This window comes from Branchiostoma lanceolatum, chromosome 1 (genome assembly GCF_035083965.1).
Source record: "Branchiostoma lanceolatum isolate klBraLanc5 chromosome 1, klBraLanc5.hap2, whole genome shotgun sequence".
In the NCBI taxonomy this organism is placed as follows: Eukaryota; Metazoa; Chordata; class Leptocardii; order Amphioxiformes; family Branchiostomatidae; genus Branchiostoma; species Branchiostoma lanceolatum.
The window spans coordinates 13,793,483-13,818,210 of record NC_089722.1 but is presented as its reverse complement, the minus strand read 5'-3'; the positions used below and the strand labels follow the sequence as shown (position 1 = coordinate 13,818,210).

Sequence of the window (24,728 nt, the reverse complement as noted above, 5' to 3'; positions counted from 1 at the left end):
TGTGTATATATACATAGTACAGCAAACCTTCAGCTAGTTCAGCAGTAATAATGTGTGCACAAACATTCTGCAATAAAGACTCGGGGCAGGTCCTTTTTCGGGATTAGAGTTTTCCTGTCCAGGGATGTGTCTCGTTTTTATAGCTGTAAGCCATCTTCCGCCAGATATATCTTTTGTAACGGCATTTCATTGCCTCTGCACGACTGGAAATTACATTTATATTGCCATGGGGAAATAAAAGTAGCCGTGTGGTCACCGGGCAATTATAGAGGCTGTCTGCTGTCTATAAATTAGACTGCGATGAAAGTTCAAGGGAGCCACTGAAAGGTCAGCAGTAATGTCAGAAACGAAGAAAATCTACGTACGAATTTGATAAACAGTTTCTTACATAACTGAGACGTTACCTGTCTTCTGCACCAAGGATTACTCAAGGACAAAACCTTGCCCATAATTGCCCATGGCAGCCAGCGAGACATTCTGATGATCCACTATAGAGGCATTCCGCGAAGCAAAATTGATTGCACCAAGTTCAATGTCAAATTGTTATATACTTACATCTGACCTTGATAACCCTTTGTTGAACAGTTTTCCAGACCAATTTGAAGGATAGGAATAAGAAATAAGATTCTCGGCAGAATTGTACATCTCATAGATTGAAATTACCCATCACGCTGTTCTCATAAGCTTGGTTCATGTATTTCGTATATGAAATAGTGTCTTTTCTTTGTATGTTTATTTTTGAAAATAGCAACCTAATACAAAATGTATTTGCCATATCTATGGAAATTGTGGTGGGTAAGTTGCAAGGTAGACTGTTTTCATAATTCGCTGTAAAGAAAAATCTATTTAAATTTTCCACAACTTGCGCTTTGCATTTTCCCAATAGGAATTCATGGATAACCTCAGACAATGGCAGCCCAGCATCGAAGCAGTAAATGACCTGGCTCAGAAGCTCATCTCCGACTACAGTAATGACGACACCAGTAAGATCAAACAGATGATCGATCGTATCAACAGCAGATGGCAACAACTCAACAACAGGTGAGGCTGACTTGTCCTTTATTATCTCCATGAAAAATGGTCTTTGTGTCTAGATCTATGTGTGTGTGTGTGTGTGTTTGTGTTTCCGCACTACTATAGTCAGCATAACTCTTGATAGATTACAATGATATTCAATATGTGGGCGGGTGTTGTAAAGCCGAAATGCAAGGTCGATTTTGGGCCCCCTGGTATGTGACCTTGGTACTGCAGCAGAACTTCCATTTTTGTATCTTTTGACCTGGTTTGCTACAGAGTTAGGTTATATTTGTATATTCATGTGCAAGGATTTATTAGGTGATCTGTATCGTTAGGTTATCTGTTATATTTTGTGTGACCCTTACCTCATGACCTCAATGAAAAGCGGTGAGCTGGCCGATTTGAGTTTTTCATGAATAGATAAAGGATCAGACAAACAAATGAACAATCTCAAATGCTGCTGAAATATATCATATACAGGAACTAACTTAAGGCTATGAAGCTCACATTAATTGCATTTGGTTTCCTATTCACTAGGAAATGGATCTTTGTATTGTGTAGTTGTCATCATCAGTCTTCTCCTGCCTATCCCACAAACCAATGCAAATTTGGTGCCCAAACAGGGATAAAGTTAAAGAATCCCAATGCAACAAGATGTGCCTTCTATCATAGGACATTTGACGCAAAAAAAAAAGCCCTGAATGTGGGAGAACTGTCCTATTGTGCCTGCCTTTATTTGCCCAGTGCGATTTCAAAGCACTCTGAAAAGCTGTGTTATGGCTTTACGTCCAACTTTTGTCAGACTCTTTGGAATTACAAATAGCCATTCTGGGCTCCGGGCGCTTTTAGTTTGGAATCAGCCAGAGGGTAGTAATGGTTATTTATGACAGGGATGTGGGGCTTGTGGTTTGGGTGTTATCAATAGTTCTATCTAGAACATCTTTTGCAGTCTGTCACAAACAACTGAAGGTGGGGCAGGTGGACAAGGAAATGCTTTGGCTCTAGATTAGGTTATGGCTCGAAAGTCCCACCTGTTAATGCTGCAATCCACAATTAGCAGAAAAAGATCAACACCTTGCTGTTGACCCAGTCACATACATGGTACATGTATAATCGTTGTACAATCACAAACTGTGTCCCGCGAAATTAAGCTATCATATTACGGAAAAGGTTGTCAAAGATCCTTGTTGGCAGTTGGTTCTGACACAGGCCGCTTGAAAATTCTACGACATCAAAATCGCACGACGACCTAGTACGAATGTGACCGTAAAAGAATACATGCACTGTAGTATGAATCACATATTGCGGAAAAAAAATATATTTCAAGCCTTGGATTAGGTTTCGTGGTGATAACGGGGAGAGTAGCAGTGCATCTGTCATTAGGTGCTAGTTTATTGCCTTTCATTGCCCCCATGTGTATTATAGCCGTGGAAACCATCTGTTTATGTTCCAGGTAGCATCTGTTTTTCAGCGGTTGTCAGATTATCGCTCTGATCATATGGGCGTGTCTTTTGCCACATTTATTATTAAGCTGTCGTGTGTTGTGAAAAGGGAATCTTTACTTGGTCGACTGCCCGGCATTCAAAAAGGCGGTTTGTCGCGAGTCTATTACAATCGAGGTGCGAGGCATTTCATGCATCGTAAGCATGATATTGTGATTGCGTTGCTGTTTCAAAATGAACGGTTTTTAGCACCTGCTGGGAGCACTACCTATCAAATCATCCCCAAATACGCTGCTGACACAGTAGAGCACTGGCGCGTTTTACGCCTCCAGAATTGACTCCGTGCGTGATTTCCATGGTCATTAACTGGTGCTAGCTGTTGAGCTTGGTACGAATTACATTCATTATTTGACCCCAAAGCTGGAGTGTATTTTGAAGAGTGCCATGATGGGCACAGCTATTGAGAAGAGGATGGATAAATGGGTTTTGCTATTAGGGCAGGAGGTCTTCCTTGTGGGTTCATTACGTGCCTGGTTTGGTGAGTAATGGTCAGGCTGTGGTGAGGGATGATAAGGGGGGATAGACTCTTTACCTGTGGCCTGATTATGTCCAGTAAGAGATGAAGAGATCAATAGGATGGAAAGCTGTGCCTCTACACAGTCTGGTCAGATTGCATTGACTTCTGTATCTCATATTGGAGTCGTGCCATCTTAAACTTTGCACAAATGTTTCTGAGAAATTTATGTTGATCTTTTTAACTTGGGCCTCAAGAGTTGTGCATATTTGTTTTTTGGGTTGCCAATATCATAATTAATGTTTACTAAATGTACCGTATATCACAGGAAAGAATCAATGAGCGTCTTTCAATTCAGCATTTTGTGTTCATTGCAGAATTTCAAGTTGAACGGCAGGCCTATTTAGACACTCTGATTCGTAGATCTTGCAGAATGGGTCTTGATTTCCAGTACATTTTAGAATTGTCGGTATCAAATGATCAATGACTTCTTTGTAGCTGTACAAAGACTTTATGTCTACCATCAATCTTGAAATGTCCCCTGCTGAGACAGTAGGCAACTTTTAGCCTTATGATTTGATTCAAGACAAAAACATTTCATCTAGGCTGGATTGGATGTATCAGTATCAGTAGTAGATTGATGTATGACCAATTTGTTGATATAGAACAAAAGTAAGGGTCAAGGATACTCACCAATGAGCCCCTCATGAAGCGATGCTGAATGCTTTTTGATAAATAGGTCTGCTTAACTTTTATAAATTGTCTCACTGAAAGAATCCTGTTAATGAAAACCTCTGTGGTCGGAAATAGATGTCTGCTTTACTTTAAACTCCCCTGGGAAAACATAGATTGGTGGTGAAATATTTCCTAGAATGAAGACTTTTGGGTAACAGAGTTATGTCATGACTTTAAGCTATTGGTAATAGAGTTAGTTCTAGCAGTGTGAAGGATGCGAGCTTGAACCATGATATACAGGTTTCTGTATAGAGAAGAATGGAGCAGTAATGGTTGATTGTGATGTTACTTGTCAAGTCTAAACTTAATTTCTGAAGAAGAATGTTCTGACCATCATCCTTCTGCCTGCTACTAACAAAATTTGGATACACGGTCAGGTAGCAGGGAGAAGGTTAAACACTTGACTGATGGGACAAAGAAAGTCTGGGCTACCTGGACAGGTGGTCACTATAGACAGAATTCTTATTGTTTGTGTTAATGTTAGAAATTATCTAAGGGATCACAATAAAGGTTATCACATTGGACAGGTGGTCCTTATGTAGAGGAGGTCACAGGTTTGACTGTACATTTGTACATTACTTACAGTGAGGCCCACAGAACTTTCTATGACTAGTTAGAGTTGTTTGGCAGCGGCTAAACTACCTTTTAGACCTTTGTGTCTTTTCCATATATTCATAATGCATTGTTTCCATACAGCTTATATTGACTATCGACATCACAGGTAACAATAGTTTACCTGTAGTCTCTGATGTAATAGTATAGCCACTGCATTTAGCCCGTGTGGGAAAGAACATGCAAATAAAGATAATCATGATTAATATCGGTGGATGGGTAACTGACAAGCCGACTGTTGTGATTGACAGGTGCCGAGAGCGTCAGCAGAACCTGAAGAACGCTCTGGAGAAGCTGCAGAAGTTCAGCCTGCAGCTGGAGGAGTTTCTGGCCTGGCTGTCGGAGGCAGAGGCAGCTATGGAGGTGAGGAGGAGATATATATATATACTGTAAATGCAGAAATGTTCGCTGGGTTTTAATTTCATGGTAGGGAAAAAAATATTAGCTGTGGTTTCGAGTTCGCATTTGAAACAGTAGTAGCGCTACGCAGTCACACAATGGAGTTCTTTTTGTGGTGGTTTTATGTTCACGGTGTAAAGAGATCACTGCGAAAACCGCAAACATAAAACCACCGTGATCATTTCTGCATTTACAGTTCCTAGCTGTTACCATAAGCTGTATATATGTGGGGCAGAATAATGCTCAAGCTAGCCAACATCTTTTTTAACCTTTAGCACTCTGAAGTAGCCATTTGGCACCCAATTCCCTATTGTTTACAGAGCTTGGCAGCAGGGAAAAAGGTTAACCTTCTCCCTGCTGCCTAACTCTGTAACCAATAGAGAATGGGGTACTGAAGGCTACTTCAGTGTGCTAAAGGTTAAAGAATGTCTGTTAGTTATAGTACATGTATACTGTGTTCTGCTGCGGCAGTGTCATTTAGCTTCAGGATCAGTCTTCTAGCAGTTTCTCTATGCTTAGAACAAAAGGAATAAATTTCTGGGGGAAGGTGTTTGATATATGCAGGTATTGAACTAAACTTGTTTAGAGTTATCATTGAACTCAGTTCTCATTATATTCAAATTAGTGAAAACAGGAAGTTGCATTGACTCCATGATTGAGGTGTGTACTTTATTCACTATGTCTTTTGCAGTTGCTTGACAAATTGAAGGACTTAGGATGTTACTAAAAGGAGCTATTTTTACTCTTCAATATGGTCCCCCATATATCTGTACATTCAAACGTCCTTGACAGAACATCGCCCCCTGAGAAACATCTTTCTTGGGAAGAGAAGTTCTCAATAAGGATTTCCTTCAACTTCAAGCTACGTTTTCTGTTTCACCTCAAGGAGCCAGCTCAAAAGCTTTCCTTCTGTTATACTGAAATTGCATGGACTTTGTGGACACCAATTGCGTTGTACGTGTAAAGCCCACGTCACCAAGTGAGCTGTTGCTTCTCCTGAAGGCTTTAAATTTACCTGGCAAATGGTTTATTCCTTGATGGGAAGTGAATCTTCATCGCATAGGCTTGTAGGATGATGGGCTCCTACTAGTTCTTTTGAGACGTGACCGGAAGTAGGATTTTGAAGGAGGATGATAAGATGAAGGAGCAATCATTCATCATCCCAAGAACGAGCCTTGAGTGACTAAGAGTTCCCTGGAAGTATTGCAGAATCTTGGATTGCATCTTCAAAATTCAGGGAATTCTGAAGACACTTCATGCCTACAGGAGATAGATGACCAAATAGAGGTCTGAAAGATGCTGTTTGGATTTCTATTGCTGAAGGAAACATTGTATGTCATTAGAGTGGTGCACAAGACACTGAAGAAGCGATGAAAATATAGATAGAACAACTAGAAGGGTAGAAGGACTTTGAAGGTGCCTGAAAAAGAGAGCACGAATTGTCCAGTTGATTCAGTATTCTCATCAAGTTCTGTTTTCTCTCCCGGAAAGATATAAACGTTTTATCCTTGCTCATTTTGCCAAAACCTGTGACCACTACAAATTTGATACCAAAATGCTACCTCAACAAGAAAAGTTTTCACAAACTTTAAGCAAGCAGATTTTGTGTCTATGTGTGAGTTGCTAATGATATGACTGTTGTACTTGCAGGTACTCGATGAGGAGACCAGCAGAGATGGTGTGCTGGACGACCAGGAACACCTCAAAGTCTGGAGGGACCAGTACAGGGTAGGTTAGGTGTAAAGGGCAAAGGTTACAGGTCAAACAATGAGGAGGGAGTCTTCCTTCTTGTAAGACAACTTTCATAAGATGGAGGGCCATAGATGATCACCAAACACAAGTTAACTCTCGTTATATGTGTTAATTTTCACTCCATAACTAAACCTCATGTAATATCATCTCTAAGACTTGTATATTTTCTACAAATCTTCCTTCTTCGGTATTCATCGTCTTCCTCAGTAAAATTTATAGCATTCTTTTGAATTCTTTATATTGCATGCCTTAGTTTTATCACCAGTAAATAGTGTGTCTATAACCCTTGTCTCTAATCACCCTTTTTCCATACCTTCCCTTTGTAGCCCAACAGTCACACGCCTCCCCTCCTATCCCTCACCCCTCCACCTCACCCTACCACCATGATTTGTGTGTCCATTGCATGCCGTCTGCGGCCCAGTGTTAACTCTTGTATTTGTCCATCTTGTGCCATTCCCTAATCCACAGAACTCTACGTCGTCCACATCGTCTGTCAATTCAATATTGAGTGCCAAGTACTGGGGTGCATGGAGCTGTACTGTGGCTTTAATCCGTTACTTGGTAAACTTGACCTTTACTTGTGGTGTCAAAATAACAAGAAATTTTTTTTCTTTAATTTATCTATATAATTTCCTTTTTGTTTAGTTTTAGTTGGTTATGCATCGTGTGGTTTGCAGTTTGAATACAAACTAACTGGGTTTAAGTTGGAGTTTAACTTGTTTTTAATGCTTGCAGTGGTGCACGGTTTTCAATTATTTTCTCCTGATTTTAGTTCTTTTCATTCTGTTGTTTTAAACCAGGGTACAAGGTTGTTTATACAGTAAATCAATAGTTAAGATTGAAAATGATTTGATTGTTGAGTTCTCATGATAATGACAGTTTTGATTGAGTAGATGATAAAATTCAAACAGCACTCATGTGTATTCCGATCAGGCCTGGATGACGGTTAATCTCAATTATATGTATGTACCGTGTGCCCTTTTTCTAACCTTAAACCTGTGGTGTGGAAAATTATTCCCTTGGTGTGACATGTCTGTGGTTTCTGTCTGGTGGTTTTTCAGCAGGGTCAATAAGGTTGATCACAGGTGCCAGGGTCTTGACTTTCTCACTAACAACTAAAATGTCATTATGGATATTTATGCCACAACCGGTGGATCAAGGTTTCATGGTGTAATACAGCAAGCCACAGGTGCAGGGTTCAAATCCTGGGCTCATACCTATGTGAATTTGATAAGTGCACGGTGGAATTTCTCGTAAACCCTCTTAACTCTTGCTGGTGATTTACTTGAAGGAGCAATGGGTAAGTGTAGAAGTGTAGAAGATGGGACTAGATTAAAAGGTTGGTGGGATCCGTCTTACATGATCGCTCTCGACATTTATCCCGTTCTTAACATGATAGAGATCCTGCCCTTTTCCCCCACTGGTTATGGTGCTTGTAATTCATTTCTTGGCACGGTTTGAGTCACAGTGTTGAATACTGTCTGTGGTGGGTGCATCTGTCTCTGTCGTAAAGTTTCTTACGGTGCTTCTCTGGGATTGTTTGGAAAAAGGGAACTCATCATCGGTGATGGTTAAAAAGAGACTGGGTAAGTAGATAGCGTTGATAAGAGGGATGTCATTCATTCTTTTCAAGAGAATCTGGACTGCAGTTGGAAGGTGGAACGTGGTCTACAAGTGTGGCTAAGCAAGGTTTGTGTTTTCTGCCTAACTCTTAGAAAATATCATCTAGTTAGGGAGAATTAACCGAACACCAGTATGATTGCTCACAGGAGGCCACTATTCATGGGGGTTGCTGTTTCCAAAGGGACAGTCAGGCAAAGGGTAATGGAAGCAGCCAGTACAGAGTTTACTATCTGAGCTATCAAAAAGGATCTTTGACTGCACATAAAAACACCATGTTCATGAAGATATTTGTTCTACCAAAGGGCAGGAATCCCTCGATAGCGTAAGATGTAGTCGATGTCTCAGGAAGTTAGTGGAGAAAATCTTCCATCTGCCCTTGTGACATGACCTTTCCATTAGATGGGCGAACTTGACAGAACCAATCTTTCTCCAGCCCAACAGGTTAAAAGAGGGTTTAACTTCTTTGCTCTAGCTAGATACTGTAAATGCAGAAATGTTCGCGGTGGTTTAATGTTCGCGGTTTTCGCAGTAAGCTCTTCGCCGCAACCTTAAAAGCACTGTGAAATTTTTTGCCCTCCTACCTCCTTGTCTATTATTGTTTCAAATGCAAAACACTCCATTTTCTCCGCGAAATTAAAACCACACAAACTAAATGCATTTACAGTAAACCCCCCACCCGTAAAACATATCTCTGTATAAAACTTTGCCCAAAGCAATCCTTGCCTTTTTTGACAAGGGAAAGTGTGGTTTACTCGGACATTGTGTGCCTGTGCAATGTGTTGTTTTCCTGTTAATGAGCAGAACAACACAAACACAAACAACACCATGTTGAGTTTCCTGTTTGTTTTCCCCAGTGTGGTGGGACTTCCCACTAGAAACACAATATCAACAGAAAGGAGGTACCTTTTTTTACCACAAAAGTTTCCTTTTGTATAACAGATTTAATTTGCAAAGCTGCACTTTGGGCTTGTAAACCTGATGTTGTTTCCATGTTATCTAAAACCAGAAAGGTTTAATTGGATCCTGATCATGAATTTAAATGACTGATAAGTCTATTAGTGTTGTCCTAACTTCCAGGGGTGTCTCTTTTCACTTGGGTGTGAAGGAGGGCCAAACACAACAAGCCAAATGGTAGTAGACGACCTTCAACCCCCCCTCCCCTCATGACCTCATATTTGCACAGGTCCATAGTTTAACGATTCTTCAGAAATGTTACAATTTGTAAAGGAGTGAGTTGATATCATATACTCCACACATCCACAACCATTGGAAAGGAGGTCAGAAGAGACTTGTTTTGCTCATCTTCCTCTACCTACCTGTAGGGCCAGTCTGTTTTCCATTACCAAGTGGTTTTTAGTTCCGAAGAAGTCAGTAGGTCAGGAGGGGGAGTTCAACCACAACTGTACAGGGCAGACGTTCTGCCACAAGTGTTCTCTAGAAAGAACTGCCTGTAGTCTTGACCTTCTGCTCCGTCTGCACAAAGACTAACCGGAATTCAAGTTTTCCTGAGGTTATCTCTCGTGGTTGTGGGAATTCTTCCTGAGACATGATGTCATGAGTATGTTTGTTATTCGATTGCTCCTTCTCCAGGATTTTTTCCTGTCTGGAAGAAGTGTGCTCAAGAAGAGAGGAAGTGGAAGAGTGATTAGCATAAGTTTCCAAGTTTTTGTTTTGAGATAAGGAGGTGCAATGTGCAAGTAGACCAGATGGTGTGGAGGAATGCAGCTGTGATGGAGAGGAGACCAGGCAGGGACCTGATAGGGGGGAGAATTCCAGATTACAGGTCTTGAATTTCTAATTTGACAAAGAGAAATCCGTGTCAGACAGTTGGAAAGACAGCAAGTAGATGGTTAGCCCCTCCAGTGGATACCAAATCCTCCGTAGTGTCAGGGGAGAGAGGACAGGGGAGAGAGGACGACCTGAAGAAAAGGATTTTGAAAGTCTTTTCCTTTCTGGAGATTACCCGCAGCTTGGGAAGGTTACGTTGCCGTCTGTTTGATTCCAAGACAGAGGAAATTGTGTAAAGTGGATTGGACAGTCTTGTTTGGCCAGGATGGTTTCGTGGGTTGCCTGGGCGGACCTGGAATGGGAAGAGTTTGAGGTGGACACGGTAAGAAAAATTGCTCTTCCACTAGATAGGAACCCTGTAATCTTGTTCAGCTGTAGGAACCTCTGACACTGACAGAGCGAGTATGGAAGTAGAACTCGGGTGTCTTGGCTCTGACTGTAGATAATGATGGCATGTAGTTAATACTAGCAATATTGATGAAGAGAAAACCTCATTCTGTTCCTGCTTTGCTAATGCGATAAAAGGCAATTGATGAGTATCAGGAATTATTGCATCTAGCCTAAACCACATTACGTTAACCCCCAGGCAATTGGTACACTCTTTGACTTGATAATGTCTTCACTGTGATCAAATTTATGGAACTCTTGTGAGTTGAAATTGCCTGTTTGCTTTCAACCTTTTGTTACTGGTAGTGTGTATTACATTAAAAACACAACCTGGGAAAACAGAAGTGCCCATTAGTTGAAGAGCCATTGAGAGCAACATGTGAATTTGCGTGAAACAAAGGAAGAGGAGGGAAAGTTCACGCAGCTACAATTATCCTATTAACCGCACAATGGAGAATATGGCAGGAAGTCGTGAAAGTCCTAATCAGCCATACACATAAGGTGTGAAACGCAGATTGTAAAAGAAAAACAGCTGGGGGGAACAGGGGTGATTTGCATGTGGATTTTCATTCTGTTGCTGCATGCACCAAGAGAGGAAGTAGTGGTGTTCTCTCCTCTTCCTGTGGTTTTTAAAGAAGAAAAATGGGGATCAGGGCTTCATACCACGTGAAGCAGATAAAGGTAGGATGGAGCCCTCCTCAGTCTAGCCTGTTGTTCGCTTATATCTTGATGCCTTGGTTATGTCGCCTGCATTAACTACACAGACAGGAAACCAAGTTTCTAGAATAACTGATTCCTTTGAATCGCCTTGCTTGAGTCTAGCCATGATCTTCTGAAAGCAACCCCACATAAAGGCTTTTAGAAGCTGTCAGGCACTGGAAGAGATGTTGTGTCATGATAGTAGCCTATCTGACTGGCTGTCTTCCAAGTGTGTCTATGTGTCTAAGCCTGCCATTACTAGATGACATCATGATAGGGTACAAGGCTTGGTTTCGTTCCCTTTACTGTGTCTTCTGAAAGTCTTGTTGTTTTTTAGTCTTCAAGAGAATGTCTTAATCATGATCATCTTGTCTCAAGTATGACATGCATGTAGTTGGGTTTGTTTTAGAGACAGGGAGTTAAAAATGTGTCAGTCTCATTTATATATATTGGCACAGTCATAGACAGATTGATGTTTGTTTCTTTTCAAACAATGAAGCATATCAGATAACAGTGGCCCCAGTACTGTTCTTCCTCACTGAGACAGTACATGAGATTAGGTAACCTTTTCCACTTGGCACAAGTTTACACCAAATTTTGAAATATAATACACACTTTGCCCCTAAAATACAATATTGCATTCAAAATCTGAATTTAGTCTTTACTCTCATCAAACTCGCTGATCGAAACTTTCAAGTAACTTGTATTGTTCACTTAGGAAATTCCGAATGAAATTCTGGGTTTAGGTTTTTCAATATTACTTGGAGTTGTTTGCATGCATGAAGTAACACCATCGTTGGGAAAAAGTTCACTTGATTGCCGCCTAGCATACACTTTATTTGTCGAGACAGTTGGTCTAGACATCTGGATGTTTATAATCATATGCAAATCAAAAATGGTAAAGTATAACCCCAGGGAACCCCTTTGTCATTAAGGCACTGTCAGTCACAAGTTGAGATGTTATGTGCAAGTTCTAGTTTTGTTACTTGTTGCTGAACACAGATTCTTTAGAGGCAGTGCATGGGGTATATTCCTACTCTTGTAGCTGCAGCTCTTGGGTTTTTATCCACAGACTTCCATATTTTTGTATGGTTGATGAATTAAAACTTTGCAGTTTGCAGCCCTTAACTTTCCCCTCCCAGCTTTTAAGTTGATTTGTAATCAAAGAATTTGATGCAAATTTTAGAATATTATTGCACTAAACAAAACCTTCATACAGAGCCCTTGGTATCGTGAGATGCAAGGCAATTTTCTGGCAACTTGGTTTGCTTTATAGGGCTGGGTATAGGGTTTCTCCATGGGGAATTTTATGCATTGGTTTAGGGGAATAGGGACAGGTATTGGCATTCCTGCTTTAATTTCATAGAGAGTGGAAACATATCTTTATCAGAGCAAGATGTATGAGTGGTGGAAGTTATTACTTGTGTGGGGGAAGGCTGGTTTAAATCAATGTCACAGGCAACAGTAGGTGGTAAAATACAATAAATGACTGCAATGATATTTTCCTGATGATGGGATTTTTGTTCGCAAAAGTTCAGATATTGCAAGATAAAGATTACCATCTATGATTTATTTTTGTAATCCAAAATCGATTTAAAATTAGTGTTTGCTGAATGTATTAGAACGCCTAGATTGTTAGCCCCCTCTTGCAGTAATAAACTGAATTGCAGTATGCCTTCTAAAAGAGAAATCATATCTAGTTCAGAAGTCTGTTTGTAATCAGGATGGTTCCCCTTTTAATGCCCATTCTCTCTGGATGACTGGATAGGTCCTGTACATAAAAGGTAATTACTTCCACTGGAATAACAGAGGCATATAACTTACTAATTTGAGACCCTAAAGACTTCTTTAGTTTGGTCTTCATAAAATAGGAAGTTTCTTTGCAGTACTGTTCCTACTGGAAAATGTAGTAAGTGTGACTACAGTGCTATATTTCATCAATGATTGGTTTACATAGAGTCTGCTTGTGTCAACAAGACACACTTGGATGTGGTTCACCTTGAATGAACATTGGCATTCACCATGGCAGCCAAAATCGGAGGTTGTTGAATGTTTTGTGACCATGTTGTTTATTGACCATATGTTAAACCATATGCCGAACCAATCAGCTCATGTGTTGAAGGCAATTTGCATGACATCATTAAAACCCCATCTATCCCCACAGGCTTTAAAGGCCACCCCTTGGTATACATTTGTTAGTGCAGAGCTAACATACCAACCTGGGTCCCCTAGCACTGCCTACAAAGCCCATATTGTTCCCCTCTACTGAACACAGACCTATGTTTTAAGTGGAAGCATATGGGTCATTTCTTCCCACTCTGGCCCTCCCCTCTTATCAAAAAACAGCAGACCTCCGCAGGATTTATGAGCAGGGAAAAATTTTCCCAAACTTTCCCTGAAATCTCAACCAAAACATCGGGCATATTCAGATAAGCTGGCCACTGTCAGAAGCTGTCACACCTCCTCCTGGTGTGTTACACTGGGCACATTCTCCATCTCCAGGGCTCTCATTTGTTTGAGGAGCATGTTTTAAGCCCCACCTCTGCTGGGGGGCCGCCCTGACAGGCTTCTCCCGCTGGTAACCCCTCCCCTTTTCCCTGAGGTAGTAGAGGCGGCAACTGTTTCAATTTCCAAGCTGGAAGTTTCCCCCACCATTTTGGAAAGTGGCCATGACCAGTGCCTGTGTGCAGAGGAAGCAGTGGACGGTCCGGGTGTCGCAGACAAACCAGCGACCGGCCACTGTCCGTGTCACTCCTGTCGCTGTGACTACCACTTACGAAAAGGTGATGACTGATTTCTTATAGCTCTGTTCATGACCAAGGATGGAGTAAGATTCCTTAGCTTAGCGTGTGCCCTGTGGCCTTTGCTTTGATATAGACTTTTGTTATATTCTGTCTAATTATGCCTGTCACATTGCTGAAGGAGAGATATGGTAGATGTAGTTGTCGGAAATTCTGGTTTCCTCCCTCCCATGGTTTGACATTGGTCCAACTGTCAAAGACAACAAACTCACATTTTGGCCAAGGTTCAAACTAAACCTTGACAGACTTATCAGCAGATAGATTAACAAAAAGGGCTACTGTACATTCTTTCATGCAGATTAAGTTCCTACTTGAGGGCTTGTAGTGTATTTGTTTCCTTTTCAAATGTGTAATGTTCTTTTGGTACTGGTAGATTCTGTTCATCAGTGATATATGGTACTGTGTATGTTATTGTAACCTTCCAATCTGCAACATATCTGTCATAACCGTGATCTAGAGACCTTAATTTCGGTCAGCGGAAGTAGAGAGGACCAAAGGTAAGCTTATTTAATGGGTAAACTCAATGTTGGGGAAATCAGGCAGATACCCTGCAGGGACAAAGCACTTTGAGAGCAGCTGGCTTTATACTGTGTAATTGAAACAAATAGAAGCCACTGTTGTCCACAGTAGTCCTTACTCTCCCTGTAATGCCAACATTCCCTCTGGCTTTCATGCTGGGAAGTTGAAAGAATATATGTGGTGTGTCTCTGTTGTGGGCTGACCCCAGGTTGTATTTGACCATACCTACCAGCCTTTGAACCCGCTGGGGTCTGACTTTGGGGTAACCCTGTAGAATTAATGACATCTTGTGTCTGGCAGCCGGAGCCAGGGGAGTCTGCTACTAAGTTTCAAGGTCTTCTAAGCTCAACCCCACCGTGGAGTTTGGTAATAATGAAAACATTCCTCAGTATGGATGACAGCTACATATCAGGACAAACGCTTCAAAACTGGAGAGGGAAAAATGCCAAAGTAGCTGGCAAATGTTGTAGAAAATGGCAATCTTCACTTCAAGACATGGCAGCCATCAGAAAATTGTACATTAGACCAAAGAAAAGGTATTACTATCACAGCACTAAAGGCCTAAAACACAGACTTAAGAGACTTCTATGCAGGCGACTGGAGCATTAAGATAGAGATGATATATGGCATCACCAACTGTTAAAAGGGCAGTTATATTATAGGAATGCATTCTACAGGACCTTTTAATCCCACTTTTGCTCCTAACTCTCCATTTACTGGTGCCCCAGAGCTTCAGAGTTGGTTCTGGGGCCTGTATGGTGATAGCCTTCCTGTGATACCAGCATTCCTGGGGTGGACTTGAGAGGGTAGAACTAGGAGAGGCGAGATTTGGTTGCAGTGAGTTATGGCTATGTAGGGAGAGGTTGTGTCATGTTTGGGCCCTGCTGGGAGTGAGAGACTGCTGTGAGCTTTACCATATAGACAAACAAGATAAGATAAGAAGGTACGATAAAGACAACCCCAATTTGTCTGACTTAACTTCGAATGCCAGAGAGATGTAACCTTAAAATGGAAATCTTACAACAACTTTTTCGGAAGCTGTACCTACATTAGGTAGAGGTTCTGACACAAAAGCAATCAAAGGTAAAATGTTCTCTGTATTATTTTTTACAAAGTGTATTGTATACGAAGAATGTAATGGCCAATAACTGTACTGGTCTTTATGAAGTGTGTGGAATAAACAGTACAACATAAAGGATAAAATGGTTACAGCGCCAGAGAGAAACTAAAGACTATACAATCTTTGTTGGTGAAACTTTTTGAAATGATACAGTACCAGTTGAAACTGCAGCATTCGAAAGAGTTGAGTTGAGGAAAGTTCACCCCCTTTGACCTGGATGTCAGTTTGTAGCCACCAGCTTTGATTTGTGAGATGATAAGATGTGAAATCATAATTTGAATGGGGAAATTGGATTTTACCCACCCATGTAGCCAATTCCCAAGAGGTGCACTCCAGAAATTTTGAGGTCACTGATTGCTAAATAAGCCCCTTGTAATGCATGTGACAAGTGTTTAGTGTGTTCATTTCCCAGGGATGGATTCAAAAGATGATGATTGCAGGTTTCGTCACAGGAGGTGTTTTAGGAGATGTGTGTTATAAATTTTTGCTATGTTTGGGGAAATACCAAGTTCAAAACTATTTAAGATCAACAAAGGACTGACTCAAAGAGTATCATTAGTACGATTAAAGAGATTTTAGTACACCTTCCTGGACTTAATTTTCCAGCCCTTGCACAAACTTCTTGCTGGCTTAAAAGTCCAGGTGTCCCATAGTTGTTTATTTCTACCACAGTTTCTCCCACCAAACTTTTCTGCTTGGCCAACCTACCCAACAACACTCCCTGTGGTGAGATACAAACATCCAGATGTAGACCTGCCAGAAGTCGGAACTGCCTGAGCACTAACCTAAGTGCCATGCAGTTTGGTTCTTGTATACAGTAGTTGGCTCTTTGACCCTACTTAGTCAACCTATAGGTGTGTGTGACATATCCCAGTGTAGAGAGACTGGGTGTGTTCAATTGTAGTGTGCATCTAGTAGTGTGCATCTGTCGTTTGCGAGATTCCAAGAAAAAAAATAAGCAAATAGAAGCTGGTCGAAAGTACGAAGTGATACGTTTTTACCCCGACGGGGAAGAAAACACTTTCTTCAGAATTCTTCACACGACCTTGTACCAGTATCTGAGTATGTTTTTGTATATTTGTACTCTTTTCCAACCAATTTACCTTGGCATGCAGAAACTTTTAGGCCACCATGATTTTCTCCTGTACTGTCATCAAATAGCTTTCTTTACTGCGCCCGTGACAAACCACAGATAGGAGGAGTCATGGAGTTATGATGCCTCCTGCAAGTCATAAAATTACTCATAAAATTGTCCACAAGGTAGGACCAGAGCAGCTGGCCTACATGCATGACTGGACCACACTTGCCAGGCTTGAATTTTATGTTGACCAGTCCAGTCGTTTTATGGTTATTTTTTTATAGTCATCATGATGGTATCCAGATCCTTTGCAAGGACTACTTTAATGACTGCATTTGTCCCTTCTCGTTTGTAGCTCTTGTACCATTCCATTAGGACAGGTAGCTGAAAGAAGAAAATGTCATCAGACCAAAAGCATAAAGAAAAGGCTTTTTCGGGGGATTCTTTTCTCTTTGAGATAGAAAATGCCAGCCTTTATGGAGTAATCTGGGATGATGTGGGTGATGCGCAGTTGATCTTTCCAATGTCCCTTGCAAGGAGTTCAGCCTATTTGAGCTGCCTTTCTCTGATGCATGTAAGCTTTTCCTAGAACCCAAGGTACACAGCAATATGTTCTATCTCCACTTTGACAAGCGTTTGTCTTGTGTGGTCTTGTCTGTCAAGTCTTCTCCTTCTACACAGCCAACAGCTGGCCTCAGCAGACAGGTTTATACCTGGCTGTCTAGTTAGGGAATTTTTCAACACAAAACACAACCCATTCAAGTCCATTGCTACCACGGTCAGTTTGCCTAACTCAGTGTTCTCAACATCTCATTAGCATGTGGATATTGGCAGCAGGACTGCTTGTTAGGAAACCCTTAATCACCGGAGGCCCCTTCAAACTTACTCAAGCACAGCCAAAAAGGTGTCCTCAGGGCCAACTCAGGTACAAAACCTGAGAAAGGTGATCCTCCGAGAGATAAGACATTACACAGGGTGCTGAGTTCCTGGCATGGGCATGTCTTCTAACTGCAGTGGGCTGTAGTGAGGAGGCTTTTGGCAGGAATGCAAATGTTAGGCTGAAAACCATGTTTGGAATGCTTTAAAACAGCAATCAATGCTGGGGATAGGTTTACCGCAAAGACTTGCCCAAAGGCTTGGAAGGGATGCCTGCTTCCGGATGGATGGGTAGTGGGACACCAAGAGTACAGGGGGAACGCAGGAGGGCACAGAGTTTGTCAATGTGAGTTTGTCGCTATGGACTTCCAGAACGGGAGACTCCAACCGGATCCCCCGCGGGACAGAGCGAAGAGGTGAAAGTACGGCGACTGGAGCAGGATGCCATGGCGTGACGAACACGGGATGGTGGATATGCTTTCTGTCAAGCTCGACACTGGATACCAAGACTCCCGTCTCATGGGTGTCTTATGCTATGATTGAATTGACCTTCACTGTCAAAGAGATGCTGTTAAAGTTCGAACAGGTAAATCTTTGGTCTGCAATCACCTGTTGATCTCATGAACACCAAGTAGGATTGTACTGAAAAGTTTTTCAACGTGGAGGAGTGTTTTTGAAGAGGGAAATGTCTACCACAACGTCTAATCTAGTGATGTGTTTACATGCCAGGTCGTATATAGGCCATCTGTGATAACTAAATCTCCTGGCTGCCTGGAACAGCCTGTAGGCTGTAGAGCAAGGATTTGATGGGAGTAATGTTGTTTTTCTGTGGGCTGCCATCTTTCTTTCTAGGTGTGGGTGTGTTTGTGTTTTTACTGCAGCACACAGGTTTGATACAAAGTACCTCCAAGGTTTTCTTGTAAACTTTTTACTTCCTCATGTGATTAGTTCCTGGTCCTAAGGTTTTAACAAAATTGAATGATTTTGTATATATATACAGTAATTTTGATGATTGGCTATATATCTACTACCACAGTTTGTTTACATGTTAGTGTGCTGGTCATAATTGCTTTAGTACAACAACTAGATTCATGTTTTCACACAATACTTGGTTGCTAATCTACTATGTGGGGCAAGCATGCCAACAGGGTAATAGCTTTATTGTAAAGAATGTAACCTTGTCCAATGATACCAGAGTACCTCCCGTACTTCTGGAGTCGTGTTAGCGTGACTTTGGCTTGTTGGAGGAAGCCCTGGTGATGTTTTTGCTGGCACAACTCTGTAAATCTGCTAAACCCCATGGCTCTTGACTCCTTGTATCTCTCCACCTGTTGCAACAAGATGGATGTTACTAGAAGAAGATGGTCACACACAGTATTGGCAGCCACCCAGTACTTTTTGTACAACACTGAATTGTCTGATTTGATTTTTAGAAGCACTACAGAGATTAACAAGCATTCTTTTTTTGGGTGATTTAAAACCCTGTTGCAATAAGATGGATATTACGCCAAAAATAGTTACTCAAGCAACTGGAAAAAATTTTGAAACAGTCAGACGTTTCAGATAGCATCCGCTGTCTTTCGTCAGTGACGTCTGAAACGTCTGACTGTTTCAACATTTTATCCAGTTGCTTGAGTAACTACATTTTGTATTTTTGCTGTATCTTACTACCTGGATGTCTAACCTTCATCAACGTAAGATGGATATTACTGTACTAAAAGAAGATGGTCTGTAGATGCTCTATAGAAAGTTTCATGGTGGACATTTCATGCAATAGATTCTTCCCCTCTTAGTGGGTTTCTCCAGGCCCTGTATGTAAATCATAGGACCTCTGCCAGGGTTTAGAGTATTTTCAATGTAACCTTTTGGTTTGTTTTGATACCATTCCATTTGTTGTGTTTGGGATTAGGGTCTTTCCATCATCCTGGGAGGTTGGTGCCGTTATGGTCAGCAGTTAATGTTTGTTTGGGGAAAAGTATAACCACTGAACTCTATAGATTTTTGTACATTTACAATTTTTTTTTCTTTGAATTTTCGAAAACTTGGGCCATAGCGAAGCTGCATTGCAGTACTACTTGGAAAAGCATCATGCTTCACCTAAATTGAGGGCGACTGCTTTTAAAGTTTACCTTTAGCCTTACCAGAGAAGTGACATGACCCATAGAACAGGCCAGGGAATAGCCCTACAAAGAAACAGCATGAAATTTCAAACTCAAAGATACCAAGCTGTTAAGGAGAATCAGTTGTTTTCCTGCCCTTGACAGCAAAGTCAAGGGCAAGGACCAGTGGGAAATGTGTAAGGGAAAACTTGCCAGGAAAATTTAACTGTTTCTTTCTGGCCTTGGGACTAACATGTACCAGTGGTATAGTGCAAATTGGTTCCCAGCTGTCAAGGTTAGCTTGGATTTGAAGGATGATGTGTGTAAAAGAATTCCATGACCCAGGTTGCACTAGACCTTGACTGATGGTTTGATTTATAATCCTTGTGCAGAAGCACTGGCATGTTAAAAGCAGCTCAGGTGCTCAGTGATTTAAATGTACAGGATGATATTTTTCACCTCATTTCTTAATTATATTTGTTGATTTAAAAGCAGATTCTCCAAATATTTGAATTGTATTTCTTCAGACTTCCACACAAGAGAAAACGTTTCCAGAACAATAATAACTGTGTACCCCGGTTTGTTGCTGTTTCCCATTGTCTGCATCCTGTTTTGGTCAGAGGTTGGCCGAAGATTGTTGATACACCTTTCTTGAGTTGTTTACATTCCAAACCAATCACTCTCAAGCCTGTTTACCAATGTACTTCAGAATCACACTTTCTGAAAGCTCTTGGAAGTAGGTTTTATTTCAGTTGCTACGAAAGGATACCGCAGTTTGAACTCATTGAAGGGAAAAGTATGCTGTAGTGGAGTGTTTTATATTCATATCTGTTGTATATGACATGTTGATTTATTAGATATGGTGGCTTCTTAGAATTTAGAGCTGTCTTGCTTTTGAACACTTGGCTCTTGTCACTTTAGTAGCTTGTCAGACATTATCACAAAGTCAATACAACTGAACTTTAACGACTTTGTCCTTTGTGAAACAAAATGTTGAAAGTCCTTTACCAGTCAAACATTAAATTGCAGCCTCGCTAAAATACCCTAGGCATTGGGGGAAACTTGTAAACACACATTTTTGAGCACATTAAGTGACGGGGTCAAGTGCCTGTTTGAGGCAAAGCAGGCTTTCCAGAAATAGTTGGCAGAGACTGTTGATGGTAACGGAGCCTTTGGGGTACAAACAACGTCAGCCAAGATCATGGCTGATTATGCCCACTGGTTAGGAAGGAACTGTTACATTTGTGTTGTTGCTGGTGTAGGAGTTAATGGAAATTTGGATGATTTTGAAGCTTCTGTGGCCTTGTAAAATGCATGCTAAGCCTATCGCAGACATGTGGAGAAAAATGATGGCAGTTCGGTGAAAGTTTTAGATTTGTTCTGAACAGGACATGATCTCAAACTAATATTAAAAGTCACACTTTGTGTCAATCAACTTACAGATTGGTAGATTTTATGATTTGCGTCATGAGTTCAACCCGGAATGTATTCATTTAAGTATTTAGACCACAGCCAGCATTTGACATAGACTGTAGATCCAGAACTTCCGTTATTTTGTTACTATTTCCTAATACTAGATTTTATACTCATACCTACATGTACGTTTTAATCTGGCAGTAGGTAAATAAATGCATTTAGTGTCTTTGTTACAAACAGCCACAAAAGTTGCCCGTACTCTGGTTTGGCTCCTATTCCCCACATGCCTACAGAATCCTTTGGATTGCTTCCCTTTGAGAAATGAAGAGAAACAACAGTTAATGAGGGTCAAACCCAAGTTCAGTCCAACCCTCAAGGTGATGATCCCCGGTTGCATCAACATATGGTTCCCATCTCGCCCCACCAATGACAGTACAGACTTGAAAACAAGACTTGTGCATGGGCCAGGAATGCTGACTACCATCACTGTTAACTTGGCAGGTTGTCAGAGAGAGAGAGAGAGAAAGAAGAATTATTTTCTTGCTTCTTCCTAGGAGCAGCTTAGGAGCACTTTAAATGCAACATGGCAAGAGCGGATTTTCCCATTCACACAGGTCATTTTCAGCAATATTGTATGACGCGCTGAAACCTGAAACGATTAACTGATGACTAAAATTCATCCTGTGAAAGATTTGCAGCAGTTCTAAATGGTGGAGGATTAACCCACGGTGTGCCCTGCATCTGTTTTGGCGGCAACAGCTAAAAGAGAGGCTGCACCCAGATGGAGCATTAGGCTCACCTGCATCAGTTGGCATGGCAACGGTGACATAGATGACTCAGGTGTTAGGGGGAGCGAGGTCCTCTATAGTCGATTGAAATCCCCAACATTTCTCAGTCCGGATCTTACAAGCTTTTTCTGTATAGCACCTGTTAATGGCTTGTGAAGAAGTGGGCTGCATTCAGACTAGCTTGAGTGGTTATTCCCACATGCCTTGCATTGGTGGGATTCAAGTTGGCTTCTCTTTGCAGGCCCCACTGTCCGTTTACCCACTAATGTTTGCTTGGTCTTGACAGAACCATCAGGGAATGCCCAGATTGCTATAGTTCTGTGACAGCAGTGTTTTGCCAAGACCCATCCAGACAGTTACTGATGTCCCCGGCTGAAAGAAGTCAGAGCGCTCCATCAGAGAAGCTGTGACCCTGACCGAATGTTGACATTACATGGAAAAGTAATCCTCAGGCGCTACACGAACTTTACCGTGCAGAATGTTACGAGTCATGGATTTCTGTCTGCCTTTCAAGCAGGGCTGTCTCCAGCTTGAGTTTTTTTTCTGTCCAACTCATTGTTTTGGAGCCCATGTTGTTGATTTCTGTTATCAAATTTGTCATTTAAAGCTTACTAAAATACATTTTCATCAATTTTGTGAAAGTCCAGATTTTTAGGGGGGGACAGGGTGATTTTTTATGTCACAACGAGTCATGGAGACAGCCCTGCTTTCAAGATAGGAAAGTTCAAATGCTGTCTGCCTTGGGTGAGGAATGTATGTGAATGAGGTAGTAGAATTGATTGGTTGTTTAGGTGTAGGCTGCCCCACCCCGTGCCGAGTGGTATAATCCATTGAGAGTTTTTAAAAGTAGAAGTTCAAGGCATTCTCTGCATAAGCCAGTTTCAAAGGCAAACAGATGCCTGACGTTACCCTCTGTATTACCAATGTAAAACAGAGCTGACACTGTTCAATACTGTATGCATGGCACGTGTAAGACTGCATAGAAAAGGGGGATAAATATGACTCCTAACAAAGACACACTTGTGTCGTTCCTTGCGGTAAGGCCTCAGCCTTGATGATGACAAAAAACAAAGCTGTGTTTTTCCTGCCAGAGTAAATCTCAAAGAGGTACAGGCTGGATTAAAGCGACTTCCGTGTGATTTGTGGTTTGCGAAATGCCTGGCTTACGCCAGCTACACCAGTAGCAACATGGTCGTCATACCAAGCATTTTCGCTATCGAATGCTATTTTTAGATCCAGTCTTGGGGGGAAAGAACAATTTTCAACAGGGCATTTGTCAAGTCATGATGTTGGAATTTGTTCGGTATTTTTTAGAAGAGAGAGGTGGTGAGATGTACATTGTACACTGCCTTTCTGAATTTCTGTACATGCCAGTATAATGATAAATGCAAGAAACTCATACACTTTATTTATTTTCCCACAGAGTTTTTATAGCCATGTAGTTGTTGAAAGTGGCGTACATGTATGCTAACGACTGCAGGGATTATGATGGTCATACTCAGACCTTTGTGTTTTGTTTGCATGAGAAAGAAATTCAGGAATTAAACCTTATACAAGGACAAACAACTTTCTCTACATTACCTGACGCCTACCTGAAGTAAAGACAGTGAAAAATTTCACCTTGCTTACAGTAAACAAGGTTATCTTACTCTCCATTCTTTGATGTCAGGTAACAGGACCCAGGTGAGATTAAGAAGTTCTTCCAGGGCACTTAAAGAGGCATGATACTCTACTGATCTTCCTTGGTAGTTTGTTGTTGGTGCACAATGCCCAACCACCCATATTGGTTCATAGCAACATACCAGAAGCTTGGCTACAGGGAGAACTCTTCTTAGGGGTCTAAGAAAACGCTTTTGTTATAAAGAACCATAGGCAATACTCTTATCATCTCAGCGTTACAACTTGGCTTTTACAGTCATGGTTTGTATTGTTTGACTTCTTTTGACATTCTGCCTAACTAGTGGATTCAGGAGTAGCTAGCTTTGTTGAAGTGTATGTGGTTAATACAAGTTTAGATGTCACACAGGTTGTTGTGTTTTAGTACCAATGTACTGTACTCACTACTCACATCAATCATAAGTTGGTTGTTTTTTCTTTATCTGCTGCAATCTGTTTTCCCTTTCAGCTGTAGCAGTTGCCAGCTTGTAGAATGTGAATCATAACAGACTTGTAGTTTGATTCATACTGCTGTTGTTGTTTTTAAATTTTTTTTTGCTTTTTGTGATGTAAAGCTTTATTTTACATTTCTGTTTATATGTTGAAGGACAAGATTTTGTTGACATTTGGCTTATTTTGTTGTATGTGTCAAGTTGTTCGGTCCAGCTTCTGCAATTAGGGTTTTGGAAATGAGAAAGATTCATTGTGCTTAACAGTTAGCTTGAAAATTAATCTGTGTTGGTAGTTATTCTGCAGCAAAAATCGGACGTACACAAATTTTTGTCTGTCCAACTCCGGTCTTTCTCAAGGAATGATCAATCCATGTGACATCATAGAAGCGGTGTATTGGTCATTCCTTGACAGACATTGAAGTTGTACAGTCAAAAATTTGGGTTAGTCTAATTTTTGTGTTGGAAATTACAGTTCAATTCTGCATCAGAGTACTTAACTGTTGCATCATTATAACTAATTAAACAATCAATTAAAGACTGAAGTAACACCTCAACGAGTGGCGTTAAGACTGACGTTGTCTGTTCCTGTTGTTCTGTAGGACTTGCAGGCGGAGATCGACGCTCACCAAGATGTGTGGTCCTCGCTCAACGACACGGGGCGCCACATCCTGCAGAGCATCGAGCACTGCGAGGACGCTCAGATGCTCCAGCGCCGCCTGGAGAACATGAACGACCGGTGGACGGCGCTCAGGAGCAAGTCCCTCGACATCAGGTACAGTTTCTGGGGTTTTCCCTATGATGAAATTATGTTGTCAGTCCAGTGTATGGGGAAGCCTCATGCACATTAAGAATCTCAATACTCTTATCAATACGAGTAAGGGTGCCCCAGTACTAGTGTGAATGGCTGAACTTGAGCCGTGGAAAAGCCACATTACACCTGCACATTAACGATTGG

At 41.3% G+C, this 24,728-nt stretch overlaps 1 protein-coding gene across 4 annotated transcripts in view; it reads left to right on the top strand.

Moving 5' to 3' along the window:
• LOC136436161 (dystrophin-like) overlaps positions 1–24,728 on the top strand; it is a 229,422-nt gene that overhangs the window by 162,939 nt on the left and 41,755 nt on the right. For 2 of the 4 annotated variants that reach the window (XM_066429949.1, XM_066429944.1), the window contains 6 exons: positions 887–1,041; positions 4,572–4,683; positions 6,370–6,447; positions 6,940–7,032; positions 8,107–8,160; positions 24,373–24,545. In XM_066429949.1, coding sequence (XP_066286046.1) covers positions 887–1,041; positions 4,572–4,683; positions 6,370–6,447; positions 6,940–7,032; positions 8,107–8,160; positions 24,373–24,545 — 665 coding nt within the window. The remainder of the gene's footprint in view (positions 1–886; positions 1,042–4,571; positions 4,684–6,369; positions 6,448–6,939; positions 7,033–8,106; positions 8,161–24,372; positions 24,546–24,728) is intronic. The other 2 variants (XM_066429956.1, XM_066429963.1) reach the window with 2 other exon arrangements.